At 40.6% G+C, this 15,072-nt stretch overlaps 1 protein-coding gene across 1 annotated transcript; it reads right to left on the reverse strand.

Annotated features, from left to right (window-relative positions):
• Nucleotides 1-1,571: 1,571 nt before the first annotated feature.
• On the reverse strand, nt 1,572-13,253 carry LOC137914149 (translation initiation factor eIF2B subunit gamma-like). Its single transcript, XM_068757756.1, has 9 exons — nt 13,106-13,253; nt 11,841-11,998; nt 6,851-7,010; nt 6,448-6,559; nt 4,950-5,039; nt 2,694-2,830; nt 2,407-2,597; nt 1,947-2,009; nt 1,572-1,724 (listed from the first exon to the last, which is right to left on the reverse strand). The coding sequence occupies exons 1-9, from the start codon at nt 13,251-13,253 to the stop codon at nt 1,572-1,574; spliced, it is 1,212 nt and encodes a 403-aa protein (XP_068613857.1).
• Between the last annotated feature and the right edge of the window lie 1,819 nt (nt 13,254-15,072).

A 15,072-nucleotide genomic window follows, 5' to 3' on the forward strand; every position in this document is an offset into this window, starting at 1 on the left:
TGTGTAGCTGTGTGCTTCAGTAGCTTGGGGAGTCCGGTTGAGAAGACACGTCGGCCTTGCCCAAGCAGTGACGCACACACACTTGGCCGTCTGCACCTCACACACAGTCAGGTTTGTATTGGCCTATTCTATTTAGGTGGACAGGCCTGGAGGAAGACGGAGAAAGGTGTGTGTGTGTGTGTGTTTGAGAGAGAGAGAGAGAGAGAGAGAGTGTGTGACTACCTAGGAGGTGACGGTGGTAGTTGGCGATGGGAGATTACAAGATTCAGATTTTGTAACATTAGGGAGAGACAGAGGGAGAGCGAGAGACCACCAAAGAAGCTTCCAAGCTGAAACACCACTAATTACTAACACCAGGGTCCTCCTTGCCATGACCCCTCATACACACACACACACACACACACACACACACACACACCAACCCCCCACCTCCTCTGCCAACCCCCCTCCCTCCCCTGTAAAGTTGACCCTTCTATCTCCCTTGCCAACACGCAGCGCTTTGTCAACAAGTCCTGGTCAGCTCCAAACAAAGGAAGTAGAAATGTGAGGGGTTTCTGCGACATGGCCGGGGTCTGCTAATCCCTCACACTGGCTCTTTCTTTACCTCTTTCACCTTCCTTCTTATGTCCTTAAAAAAAAAAGTAAAAGAAGAAATGAAAGAATTGCACTCTCTTTCCTGCTCGCTTCTTTCTTCCCTCTCCCATCGCTCTTGTTCTTTCATGTCTTTGTGCTCGCACCTACATGGCCATGATGAGGGGTACCCGTGATGGCTGACCGGGGTCCGTGAAAAGCATAAGGAAGAGACTGGGAGAGACAGAGACGGAGACAGGCGTTGGGAATCGAGGCCTCGAGAGGGAAAGGGAGGGAGGAGGAAGAAACGGCGATAAAAGAAAAGGAGCCAGTGAACGAGTGCATTAAAATCCAGACGGGATGCGTCTCTTTGCGCCGTGAGTTCTCGTGAAGACGCTGGAGCTGGATCGACATGCTGATGCTGGAGTAGACCCTGGAGCTCTGTTAAAGCAGGCTACATTGGGAAATCCCGACATAGACGAAATGAACGAGACATAACTCAACCCTAACTGATCAGTTGCTTCAATACTACTTATCGTCAGAAGAGAAGGAACAAACAAATGACAGGTGGTTACACCTGCTTAAACCGGCGTTCCTTGTTTGAACCCAAAGAATACAGAAAACAACCTCCTAAAAAACACAAACCCACATTTTTACAGTAGAGCACCAAATAAATCTAATGTATAAATACAATGAATGAAGAAAGTGATTCGGGGGGGAGGGGGTGCTCTTAATAAATATTTCTATTACATTTCCAGACAAGTGAATACATTACCGGCAATTACAGGCAACACGAGACCTTTGTTGACTGAATTCCTTTCGTTTTATCTCAGACCAAAGCTGACACAACAATTAAAACGTAAAGCCAGAGAAATGCCTTGAAGGTAAAAGACTTTTACAGACAAAACTAACTTGTTGGCAGGAACATTTCAAAATGCATACCATTAACGAGCGTGTGTGTGTGTGTGTGTGTGCTGTGCATGGACATGCGTGTTTGTTGCTCACCCCTCCTCGATGGTAACCCCATGCATGATGATGGAATTGGTGACTTTGACCTTCTCATTGACAGTAGTGGAGTTTCCAATGGTGGACCTCTTTATAGATGTCCTATCCGCTACCTGGCACAGTGCCCCCATGATACTGTCTGAGCCCATCTGTGGGCAGCGCGCACACACACACACACACACACACACACATAAATAATAGTATTATACAAACATAAATACACACAAAGGCCTCTCTAGTGAAACAAGTTGCGATTCAGGTCAATTAGTAAAACTGTTAAGTAATTGGGAAATGCAAGAAATCACAAATCTAAAAATTCTAATCCATTTGGTGGAGCAAATGAAAAAATAATCCCATGACAACTTTCTTACCTGACAACCCTCAGAAATGACAGCAGACGGATGGACCGCCGGCTCCACAAACAGCTTCGGCGCCTGGGAGATGACAGAACAAAGGGGAATACGCAATTATAAAACGTGGGAGAATTTAATTAAATGTTTTCTGGAGCCACTTGGAAGAAGTGGGCCACTGTGCAAAGTATATGGCATTAGAGTTAGCGCGCAATTCAGGATTGAAGGCGGTAAAATAGGAGGTCTGATATTAGATCGCTGGCATCGGCAAGAATGATGGGGTTACAATATGACAGAAATATTACAGGGTTTATTTTTATTCTTGATTATTCTTCAGATTATTCTCTACTCGTCTCATTTAGTAGCAAATGTCCTCCATTTGTCGATTAATGGAATATATACGCAAGTCTAAATCTTTAATCAGCTCTACAGCAACACTGCGTGTGATTAAAGTCATTCATTCATGAAATGTGAGACCCACCAATCGGTTTGCTTCTATGTAGGCAGCTAGCGTGTTGACGCGGTAGCAGAGGCCCTCGTCCAAAATGTGAACGTAGCAGCGCAGCTTTCCTCCGTGGTAAGACTCGCTCATGTCGCCGCGGTGGTCGTTCCAACAGGAGCGCTCCAGGGCCAGCTGGAGGAGAGGCTCGTCTCTTGATGCGATGACAAGCTCTGGATAATAGAAAGAGGTAAAGCGTGGCAAGGTGCTTGAAGGATGCGTCGTGGATTTGAAGCGTAACGTTGCACCGCGTCTCTGTAAACACCGACCGTGGTTAGTGGAGCCTTCACTCTGTTTCTGGTTCCGATCCTCCGCATCGTCTGTAATTTTCTGACTGGTAGTTGTTTTCGAAAACTGCTTCCGCACCAAATATGGTATCAACTCGCGACGGATCGATGAGATGGACCTACGGATAAAAGTAAAGTAAAGATTAAATAGTTCAACATTTTGAAGATACGGATTGTCCTTCGTCGCTATGTATCTTCAACAAAACTAAAAAAGGTAGGGATGTGTGAACATCACGTTTTCAGCCAAAGCTAAACAGCAGCACGTACTTAAAAGCTCATATTCAATTAAGCACATAAGACAAAGATATTGTCATGAATGAGAGACGATCACATAATTAGTGTATTTAGATACAATCACAGTGTTCACACCACTTAACCCGCCTGATCTCTCACCAACACATCAATAGTCATCAGTTTTTCTTTCAGAAAATATTTTACTTTTCGTAGGGGTATATCCGTTTTATATTTACAGCAGTGATTGTGTAACACTTAAGGACTTTGAGTTTGCAGTAATTTCTAGCAGGCATCAAATGATGCTCATCATTGTAATAGGGTTTATTGTTCTATAATGCAGTTATTGATACACTGAGAGCATCTTTTGGAATTTAGATCATGGCAATTAGCACTTCAGGCTCTTATGGTTTTTAAAACAAAGGCAGACAAAGCTAAATCCGGTTTTCGAGTCTGGGTATGTGTAAACTGGGAGGTGTCCTTCCCAGTTTAATTTCCTCTTCCTCCTCTGTGCAACGTGTTTTGCTCAGTGTTCCTCTCCTCTTCCACTAGATCTCTTTCTTACACTCTTTTAAAGGGAGATTAGAATTTCCATCTGAATGACAGGAGAAAAACAACACTTACTCTTTCCATTTCTTTCTCTGACTAAAAGACGGGGACAGAACATGGTGGTGAAAGGAAGAGAGAGAGAGAGATGAGCTGTGAAAAGAAAGTCTAAGAACACAGCTGAAGAAAGAAATGAGTCATCCAACAGTATCATCTGTTGTATATGCAGGCGGCGAAGGGTGTGTTAGTGATGTAATGGGATTTACGCCTTACAACTCCTCGACAAATTAACATATTCAACTTTTCCTTGGACAGAAACATTCAACAGAGCGGAGGAGATGAAGTATAGCTAGAAGACTTGTTTGCCAGTGTGTCTTTGGACTCATTAATGTGACGGCTGAAACTAGCAAAGTGGAGTCACACTCCATTTCAAATAGTTCAATTGTAAAAACCGAGCAATGACAGATTTCCACAATCTAACCTTTAACAAATCACACACATTCCATTTGGTCCTTTCACACAAAATAACAGCACAGAGAAGTTGGCATAGCATCATCTTCACCCTGCTTTGAGGCGCTGAGCTGCTACTTTCATCAGGAGGCTTTTATTGTGCTCAGAGTTTCTCTTCAACAGAGCATGGTTTTAATTTCCAACAACATATAATGAAAATCAGAAACAATAAAATAAAATAAGACATCCTCGGAGATATAATCCTGAGGTCCGATCAAATGCCTATTTGACATGCGCTAGCATGTCGGAGTGATTTTATTACTGCTGCCAAGGAGGCTACATTATCACCATCATCTGTGTGCTGCTGGTTTATCTGACTATTAGGAGAATAACACAGAAACTATTTACAGATTTACATGACACTTGATGGGAGGATTGGGCATGAATCAGGGAAGAATCCATTCTAATTCGTCCTCCCACTGCCAAAATCATGCAGTATATAGACGGTAGTCTTGAAGGTGGAGAGTGACTGGTTGTTAGCTTTTCTAGGAATCTATGTTACCTACTGATTTTGGATGGATTATGTTTAATTCAATTAAAAAGAACCTTTAGCTCTCTATTCACCTCTCTATTGTGTTAAACACCCTTCGTCTAAAGTTCCTATCACTTAAAAAAATATGACTACTTTGTATACACTTTTTAATTTTGAAACTAAGTTGCTACTCATGAGTCTTTTTTTCTACCTAATACCATCATGTCAACACTAACACCAATACTAAGCATAAAACATTTTAATATGAGCTGCTATCAGAGTCTAACCATGTGCGTACTGCCCGGCGGCTAGAGAAAATTCTCTAGAGCTGACACTGTCACTTCAGAGGCTAAAGGCATAACAGCTTGCCACAGTGGCACGTAGTAAAACAAATTAACACCTCAATAGAATACCCCCACAAACAGGACCTTCCAAAGGCGTACACACACCATGGAACCACATTTTAGCACGTTACTCACTTGTTGTCGACGAGAAAGTCCACCACTGCTTTTTTCAGGCAGTAGAGGTGAGCGTCCACGAGGCCGGTTTTGATGTGAATTCTGGGATGTCTGCGGGAAAAACACAAAGAGTCAAGAGATTAAACATTTGAATAATTACATTCTTCATTTTCATTTATTTCTTTTTTTTTCTAGATCACAGCATCATATCCGATATTTCAAGAAACAGCATTTGAAAGAATTCTCCGCAGCTTTACTCTGGCTGTTCAGGACGCTTTTGCTTTGATTCTTTGCAGAAACGGGTATTTTTTACATTCTCGTTTACTTAAGCCTTTTCATTTACCTCTGCTTTGTACACAGGAAAGGAACACTTGATGGAAACCAGATACGTAGCCACACATAAACCTCAGAGTAGTGACATCTGTCTATTGTCCTCTGTCAGCTACCATACAGGTCGCCCCACTGAGGTGCAGCCATGAGGGATTTTTATGTTGATGGGGGGGTCGGGTTGTACAAACCCCACCTATACATGTGCTCATACACTGACACATGGAGCCCTGAGTTTGAAAAAGTGGCATTTATGAAGCGACATCCAATGGAAACCATTTTATCCTGCAGGTTTCACTAAAAGAAAAAAGCTCTCTTTTAGTCTCTATGACAACCCGTTATCCTCTTTATCTGCCCTTTTCCATAACTACATAATACAAACTGCAGGGTGCATCATTCCCAAAAGAACCATACATCTGCGTTTACATGCTTTAGCCTATTTACTACAAATCACACGCACCCTACATTATTGCTAAAGGTTTTCGAAAAGCATGCTGCACTGACTTGGATTTTTGGAGTTCTCAAACCAAACTGTTGAAAGGTCTGTGTCTCATTACCAAAGCAACAAAAAAAAAACCTGCATGACTGGAAAGATTTTACACAACACAAGTTTAAGGCTCATAATGTGTAGTACATTTGTATAATAACGACACTTCAAATATAACATCAAAGATCCAGGACAGGACACTGAACATTTTGAGGGTATACATGAAATGTATTTTGCATTTAAATTGTTCATGGAATTTATTTTGAATGTAATTCATGAAGTTGTGTGGTGTTTTTTTTTTTGTAACTGATCTGATGTGATTTAAATGTAATTAGTATTTAAATGTAAGCCAACCAAATGTAACTGTGTCCTGATGTTTTCATACTGAGGGCCAGAATTGACCTGCAGTCCTCTTCTTGTAACAAACATCTGCCACAGAACCTTTAAGCCTGGAACAGAACACCAGAAAACAGAATCTGATCTCCCTAAACAAAGCTTCCAGAATCATTTTAGAAGATGGTGACTCATTACGGAGACATAGATTGTTAGTCAGCATCTCGAACTCCGCGAGCACCGTAAAGACAATTCCACTCACCTTCAATGCACATTAAACAAAAACCTATTAGCATGGGCGTATAGCAACAGAAACAACATATTTAGTTTTTTGCAAATTGGATGAACTTTCAGGCTTTCCAAATAACTTACTTCCTTGTGATTGACTTCCTAATGGTTAGCTCCTCACTCAGATCAGCCTCGTTGGCCATGAACAGCAGCCTCTTCCCGGACTGATCCACTCCCACAAAATCTCTCTGCTCAGCTGGCAAAAAAATAATAAAAAAACACATACTGAATTTACAGTAAATGCAAAATAAAGTGGTCGACTATTAATGACACACATTTACGGGATCCCAAAATCTTTCTTTAATATTTGAGGAATATTCATAATACAAGAGCAAGCCAAACCAGATTCACTAAAATAAAAAATGAATATAAGAAAACTTGTGTGAAATATTATCAGAATTGTGTAATACAATATGAGTAATACCCACAGCTAAATAGCAACCTCATTGCCACTGCAATTTTTTCTTATTGTGTGTGTGACTGTTACCTGCCATTTTCTTGCCATACTGCCCTGGGACTATTTCTGTGACTTCATAAGCTTTGCTCATTAGCATTGCCAGAGTTGCATTGTGAGCTCTGAACAGATCGACCACCTCATGAAGCGCCACGTCCGTTATGAGGTCACAGCTCACCACCAAGATGTCCGTCTGAAGAGAAAATAAGAGCAAATTGAGAAAATGCTCACCCAAAGAACACAACAGATCTTCTGATTTAAAATATCGCCCTGCACGTGCGGACGCAATAAACGACAGGCCACAAGAGCATCAACGGTCAAGAGAGAAAGTTACACAATGACAATGATTCTAGAGGGAGACGTATAGAGGAGAGAGAAAGGAGAAAAGAGGAATCACACGGTCAGCAGCATAATCCAAACACACAAAGAACAGTGGAGCCTGTGTTAAAGCGACCTAAACTCTGATGATAGCAGGTAATAAATCCTGCTCTATTTTGTTAAGGCAGTGTTTCTCCTCAGCAAATCTGTTGTAGAAAAGTGTTGGAATACGAGCGACCTTATCACCATCCAGCTGCATAAATATCATGACATGTAAACCATCACACCTAATGCACAAAAATCAATGAAAATGACATGTTTTGACACAAATAAATGTATAGGTGACTTCTGGAAATGCTGAAATAAAGTTGCTGCAATGTCATCCTCCAGAGATTATTTCCATCACAAACTAAATCTATTTTCAGATATATAATACATGTTAACCAATGCATGTTAGAAACTGGATAGCAATTTACCGCTTGTGAATTCCACAGACATATCACTTACTCTACCACCAATGACAGTCATTTTAAAACCTCCCCCCACTGATGCAACATGTCTGAATGCGTGTTTATATGTAGGTGTGCCTGTGTGTGCGGTATCCATCTGCCTGTCCAGCGATGAAGGCTGTCAGCATGAGAACTAAGCCCACCATTAGCGCCAGTCACCGTAAGCGTAACGACAGAGACATCTTTAGTCTGTATGTGACGCAGCAAAGAACAGAAAGAAAGGGTGAGAGAGGTAAAAGATAAATCTGATTTGGTTTCAGAAACACAAAATAAACAATAAATAAAGACATGTTTAAACTGTCAACTTATTTGTAACTCATAAAAATAAAAAAACAGAACAAACAAACCAGTGGAGAGCACCAGTGTTAAAAGATGAACTGGGCTCTGTGTCGGTGTCGGTGTGTGTGGGGAGGACTGGTATCAGTGGGGGGGTCAAAGGTCACGAGGTTGGCCTGAAGGAAACGCCCAGTACAACCTGGTCTGGACCTGGCGACAGGAAGCAGCTGCGACCAAGCCGGAGGTGTCTGCAGGAGATCTACTGACAGAGGCTCAGAGACCTTTCAACTCTGCTCTCACTCTATCACACACATGTTCAGGAGCAGAGCATGCAAGTATGCGCCACATAAAGGCATAAGGGGAGTGTGTGTGTGTGTGGGGGGGGGGGGGGGGGGGCATACAGAATCGCCACACACAGACACACACTCAGGCGAGCGCAGAGTGGAGTCAGCTGGAGAGACACAGACACTCTTGCCTTTCAACAGCCAGGACCTCTGGACAGGTCAGGACCACACACACACACACACACACACACACACACACACACACCCTTGTGGTTGTTGACAATCTGAAAATTACAAGTTAAATATTAAACAAATATTTTTGTGTTAATGAGAAATGAAAATAATTATGCAATTACATTTATACCAAAATGTCACATATTTGTGTTGCATTCAAAGCATTTTTATTTGGGTGGTTTGGCCTACATATTTTAGCTGAGTTTTGGAAGAATTAAATTCATTTAAATTAATTTAATTTAGAAGGTTCCGACTCGGAACCTCCGAGTTGGATTCCCCCCCCCCCGACAAACACATATAAAATGTGAACCTTTGAATCATATACATTTTACCAGCCTGAATCCACTCTGTCTGCCAGGCCATTATAAAAATAATAATAACCAAAGACAGTTTCAAGCATACAAAGCCGAAAGTACATGCTAAGTACTCCTTTCACTAGTTTGGCCTCTTGTGAAAGGAACAGAGTAATTATCAGGTCTATCTCTCCTCTATTGTGTAACTTGGCAGTTTGAAGAGCGACTAAAATAAAAAAAAAAGCTCCCTTTTCAATAATCAAGAGGAATGACCGCCTCTGCTCACCTCGAGTGTAACCCTGTTTCCTGTAAGTATGTTGTTTGTATAGTTACACCAAATCCCCTCATGGGAGTGTGTTTGTGTGAAGAGATGAGTGAGTGTGAGCATGTCTATGCCGTATCCATGCATCACTTTGACAGTCTGAGTGATTTCTGTGTCGGGATTTGGCAAGGCATGGTTACAGTTCCTCAATCATCAGCCTCCAGTGGGCAAGCGTGTGTAACTCAATGCCTCTAATCTAGCTTGGCTTGCTCAAAGGATTAGGAACTCCACTATTCACAATGGCAGCAAGCTGGAGCTAGTTCTGTTTTAAGCGCGAGTGTGTGCTTGTAATATTCATGTATTAAAAAATCTCTTGAGCAAGAAAAATATTAAGAAGCTGTAACGACACATTCAGATGTCAGAAGGAAAACAAACACATTAAACCTACTCGTCATTCACATTTCAGCATCTTAAATCCCCCGATAAATCCTTCTTGCAAGGGCAACCCGACCGATTTCATTGGGATGAATGTAATGAGGTGCAGCGGCAGGACGTGCAGGTCTTCAGAAGTTAGACTGATGCGTTACGCTTCGAGCTGTCACAATAAATGCATTCCCGCTGTCATGTGACCTCAAAGGCAGGGTTGGGCCCATTATCATTAGAACTTCATTTTTTTGTTTTGCTGATATTCCAGTTTCAACAGGAATATCAGCGGTTTGTGTAGTTTATTCTGTGTCTGACCAATCCCTCCTAACTCACGGTTTAAGCGCTCTAATCTCATGCTCTAAATAAAGGCAAATAACACTGTTATGAATAGGACTCCTTTAACATTTTATTACTACTTCTTTATTCTTGAGATGAAGATATAGTCAACATTATTGTGTAACAACCACAGCTTATTAAGTAAAACAACATTTCCATCAAACCCATATGGTACAGAATCAAAAATACTTAGCGGGAATAAAAGTTAAATAAATAGCTACAATAAACCTCTCTCAAAAGAAATAGTAAGTCTACCCTGAAATTGCTGCTCTTTAACAAATACATATGAGAAATTGCTTGAAAAATAAATCAAGGACTTGAAATTATAGTATTGTTTCATACAGTCATGTCTTGAGGGTCGGAGGGGCGCCCCAGACACAAATGTTGCACAGATGTGCTCGACTCCAGGATGAGGATAAATGGTGCACCGGGTAAACTGGCAGCACAGGGAGTTTGAGTCTTAACCGTGACCTCATCTGTTTAAAGAGAGTTGGATGACGGGAGGATCCAGAGGGGGTCTGGAAATTGAGGTTGGGGCTATGCATGTGCATATGTGAGTGTGTGTGTGCGCCTCTGGATGTTTGTGTGTATTTTAAAAAGGCACTTTTAGCAGCCTTGACTATTCAGAGGAAGGATGTGGATCAGTGATCACTCGGCATTGCACTCAGCGCCCACGTCAACCTCCCCTACGCTCCGTCGTTTTTCTCTCGACCCTCCCGTCTCTACCGTTTTCTCTGAGACTGACGTTACACTAGAAAACATTCCTTCTGTGTGTCAGAATCCTGATCATAGGCATATCCTTCTACTGTTGTGGTCGTCTCCTTCGCTGCGTTACATTAATATTCTGTATTCTATTAATATTAATATAAAGCTTTCATCATAAACATTAGGTCTGCAAGGGTGGATGGTGGAAGGAAAAAAACTCGATTTATATTAAGGAACAGAAATTATTATGAATTCATAAATAGAAGGGCAAAAATGGATGAAAAGGTGGGTGATAAACTAATAAGCTGGATTAATTTAAATGCAATTGATTGAAACAGTTGTGGTGTGTCATGCGTTAATAATTCACAACAGGGAAACACCCCAAGTTATTAGTCCATCCATCAATTCTTTTCTGCTTTGCAGGTCACGGGAGTTGCTGGAGCCAATCCCAGCTTGCAATGGGCGAGAGATGGTACACCCCTAATGTGTCGCCAGTGAGGGGCCACACACATACACAACTATTCACACACAATTGCATAAAATAATGAATGCCATAAAGGCCCTTGCAAAGAACATTCATTTCATTTATGTCGAGCGGTTGTTGAGGAAATGCAGCTAGACCATACTACGTCATGTATGCACGCAAACGCACACACACACGAGAAACCCAACATTCAACCTTCAAACAAGTCTAAATATGTCGAGTTAAGTACCGTAAATGAAAGCAACCTGGCTTCATGTCATCAGCTCTGTTTTCAATTGAATTTTTATGGTAACAAACTTTTTGCATTTGGCATCAGAAATGTATTATAGTCACTTTTTAATTAAATCTCAACAGTCTGGTTTCTGTGTACATAATAAAGGTCAGAGTGAATCGGATGAAAATGGGCACAATCACAGAATATCCAGTAATATTAAAATACTGATATAATAATTATTGGGAACATAATTTATTGTCCTAATATTACCAAATGTTATTATAACCTACTGATTAATATGAATGAAATTCTATCTTTCACCACTTTTATTTATTAGCCATAGCAATAAAGACATATATGAGAATATTTTCATTGATATGTGGATTCTGATTCTTCAATGCCCAATTTGATTTATGAATATATAACAGTTTTCATTTTATGACACTGATTCCTTTTTAAATTGAAGCAATGAGGAGAAGAAAGAAAATAAATCAATTTTATTCATTGGCAACTGTAAAATAAATATATTTGTATTCATATTTGACTCACCTTCTCACTTTGTTTAATTGTATTTGAATTCAGTATTATTGAGAATACATCTAGGCAGGGAGGCATTAAGATTTAAAGTCTGGTCTTTCCTACATATACCCAAAGCAAAGATCAAGAAAATAACCACACACACCTTTATCTTTCGCTGGATGTGTCTGAGAGCATCGGCAGTGCCCATGTCGGCATCTTCTTGAATACAAAACACATCAAGTTTCATCTTCACATCCGATTTCAATTTACTGTCTGTGCTCATCATCCTCTGGACCTCTTTGGTGGTGATCACAATCACCTCTGACAAGCCAAGTCAAGGACAAAAATATATTAGACACAACACAAATAAATCCTTTATTAAAAGGAGACAAAAAAGAAAAGTCATAACTCACAGCTGCATTTCCACACAAAATATGATCACCAGTAAATTGCAGCTTATAACACACTCTATGGTTGTAGTTATTGTAACAATGACCTGGATAAGTCAGATTTTACACCAAAACACAATATTATTTTGATTATGACAACTGTCAAATTCTAATGTTATGTTAAAATCACTGCTTTGCTATTAATAAAAACACATGTATGAAGTCTAAATGAGTACATTACAGAGTGTCTGCTTTCAAAGGCTTTGTCTGGATAAAATGTTCTTTACTGGGCATTTGTTCACTATAGCTGTGTCAGCCCAGTACAATCAAATCGCAGGGCTTTGGCTATCCGATTGTACACAGTAAACTTTCGGGCCGCACAAGATGATTACGTATTGAAAGTTAGTTTTATTTAGGCTAGTGAAGACCTACATGCTTTTATAACAAACAGCACTGTTTGCTGGAAAAGAACAGCATAGTGCAACAAATTCCTTTATAAGCCAAGAGTTTCTGGACCTCCTGCATGTTGCAGCACCAATTTGTGCAAAATCTGGGCTGTAAATCTAAGACAGGAAATGCACACCTCACAATGGCTGCTGATCTGATGACAATCTCTTCATCAGTTATAAACTCAGTGTTTTCATGTGGCAAAAGGAGCGAGCGTCTGGTGGTGAAGATATCTTGTAAGTGTCCTTGTCTGTATTTTTCAGGACCGAGAAACTCTACCCTTGAATCGAATGGGGAAATACAATTTGGTTTAACATTTCAAAAAATGGGTGCAACGTTTTTAAGTCCCAACTTCGCAGTCTCTGTTGCAGCAGGTCATCTCCGATTTGGATGATCACTGCTCGACTTTCAATCATGCCCAAGTCATTACAGGAATAATTTTTATCATGGAGCATATTTCAGTTTGGATAAATGATTATATTCTGTAGGCTGAACGATTGACTAATAATTATGAAATGATTTAGTAATATTGGAAGCAGTAATTAAGGCAAATGTAACCGAAATGGTAGAAGTGTTTCAATAAAGTTCTCACCTTCAAAGCCGACCCTCTCCAGCAGGTTCAGCGGGTACCACATAAGGGGCCTGTTGCCTACAGGCAGCATTGCTTTGGGGGTGTTGTAGGTCAGATCCGTCATACGAGAACCCCCACCGGCCGCCATCAACACCGCCTGGAGCTCCATGATGGGAAGGCCTGAAAAAGATACAAATAGATTAACAGAGTGATACAAACATCACAATGTAGATTTGTTTTAAACACGGCATGATGCATAGACACTTAAATGCATCATTTAAAAGTTCATTTAAATTACTGTTGAACAATGGAATAAAGATTCAGCATGTTCAAAAGTATTCTTCCAAGTCTGCTATTGGAGCCTTGCGCTATTCACTCTTTTTTCTTTTCTTATTCATAAATATAACCTGTACTGTGCCTTCAGTTTAAAATATCCAATCGGCACCACGTTGTTCTCCTACAGCTATCTTATTCTGCTGTGTCATCATGAAGTACAAGAAGATTTTTGCAACATTGTATTTCTACAATTGCATTGTAAATTTCAACGTTATAAAAGTCGTGCAGTGGGCATGCTGTAGTTTCACGTCACGGTCATTTTTACGTCAAGGACACAGTTCGGTTCATCAAGGTCACAAAGCCTTTGAAATATTATCCTTTGTCTCATTGAAAACTGAACCGGAATAAAATGCATTCATTCATTCATCAGTGTGTGAGAATTGATTACACAGCACTGACACGGCGCTCATCTAACGTCATCTAATGTAACGGTGCACTGACATACAAAGACTAGCAGTCGCGATTTAGATGAATGTACCTGTCCCGGGATCCCTGACGATCTACTGCCACTTGTAAAGACTGCAACAGCGGTAGCGTGCAAGTAAGTTAGTCACTGTTGTTAGCACTTTGCTAACGATGAACACAAAGCAGCAAATTCCACCGCGGCACCAGCGACAGTTTATAAGCAACTGGACACGTCCCTTGGAAATTAAGTAGTAGCTCAAATAAACGGTGACGACTAAAGTTCAAGTCTGGGCTCAATTCTTAAAAATAGCTTTTGAACGAAGCTAACAGCTTGCGTTGTATGATGACACCTATGTGCCTTCGCTGAAATACGTCCGTGTAGGAACGAACTTCCTCCGTAAAGAAAGGTTCCTACCGCATTTTTAATGGGCGATATGATTAAGCGTTTTGGTCGTGAAGATTTATCTGACTGTAGCAGATACTGTATAGACAAAAGGGACAATAGTAAAATTCAACCAAATATTTTGTTGAACAGAATTTTCACTTTATTTAGCCAACAAAAGTGTTTATATTCACTTTTTATTCCCTCAGGGATCGAGTTAGGACTGACACATGTATGGAATCTTTCCCAATGATGACACTGATGATGATTAAATAAACCATGAAGTGCAAGCACAACCACTTTTACCCAGTTATCTGTGGTTGTTTTTGAAGTATCACCACTATATAATATACTGTAATGCAAGTAAGACGTCACCTTATAAATTATTAGCATTTAGCAGTTTGACTGTATGAAAAAAAAGTAACTCCTCATCCATCTGATTATAGTTACAAGTTGTGTTTTGATTTCAGAAACACTTTAACGTGAAAAACACACACTTTTTTCCCTTCTTCTTTACACCACAATAGAAGTAATTCCTAGGGTTTACACACAGACTAAAGATGTGTGAGCTGTTAAGCAGCAAGAAGCCACCCAGCTACTCCTCCAGACTTCAAGCTTGAAAAGTCCCAATTCACAGAGCTGAGACGTAACAGCAAATTGAGCTTGGGGAATGTGGCTTTGGTTTTGTTTGCTCTGGCCAGGAGATGAGCTTGACTGCTTGTTTCTGCTTGCTCGACCCCAGTCGACTGAGAGCAAGGAGAAAATGAGGAGGGAGTGAGAAAAGAAAGAGGGAGAGAGAGAGAGAGGGTATCACACTGTTGTCGCCTGAATAATAGAAAATGATTGAAGGAGGAAGCCTGGTGGG

The sequence above is a fragment of the Brachionichthys hirsutus genome, unplaced genomic scaffold (genome assembly GCF_040956055.1).
Source record: "Brachionichthys hirsutus isolate HB-005 unplaced genomic scaffold, CSIRO-AGI_Bhir_v1 contig_288, whole genome shotgun sequence".
Taxonomy (NCBI): domain Eukaryota; kingdom Metazoa; phylum Chordata; class Actinopteri; order Lophiiformes; family Brachionichthyidae; genus Brachionichthys; species Brachionichthys hirsutus.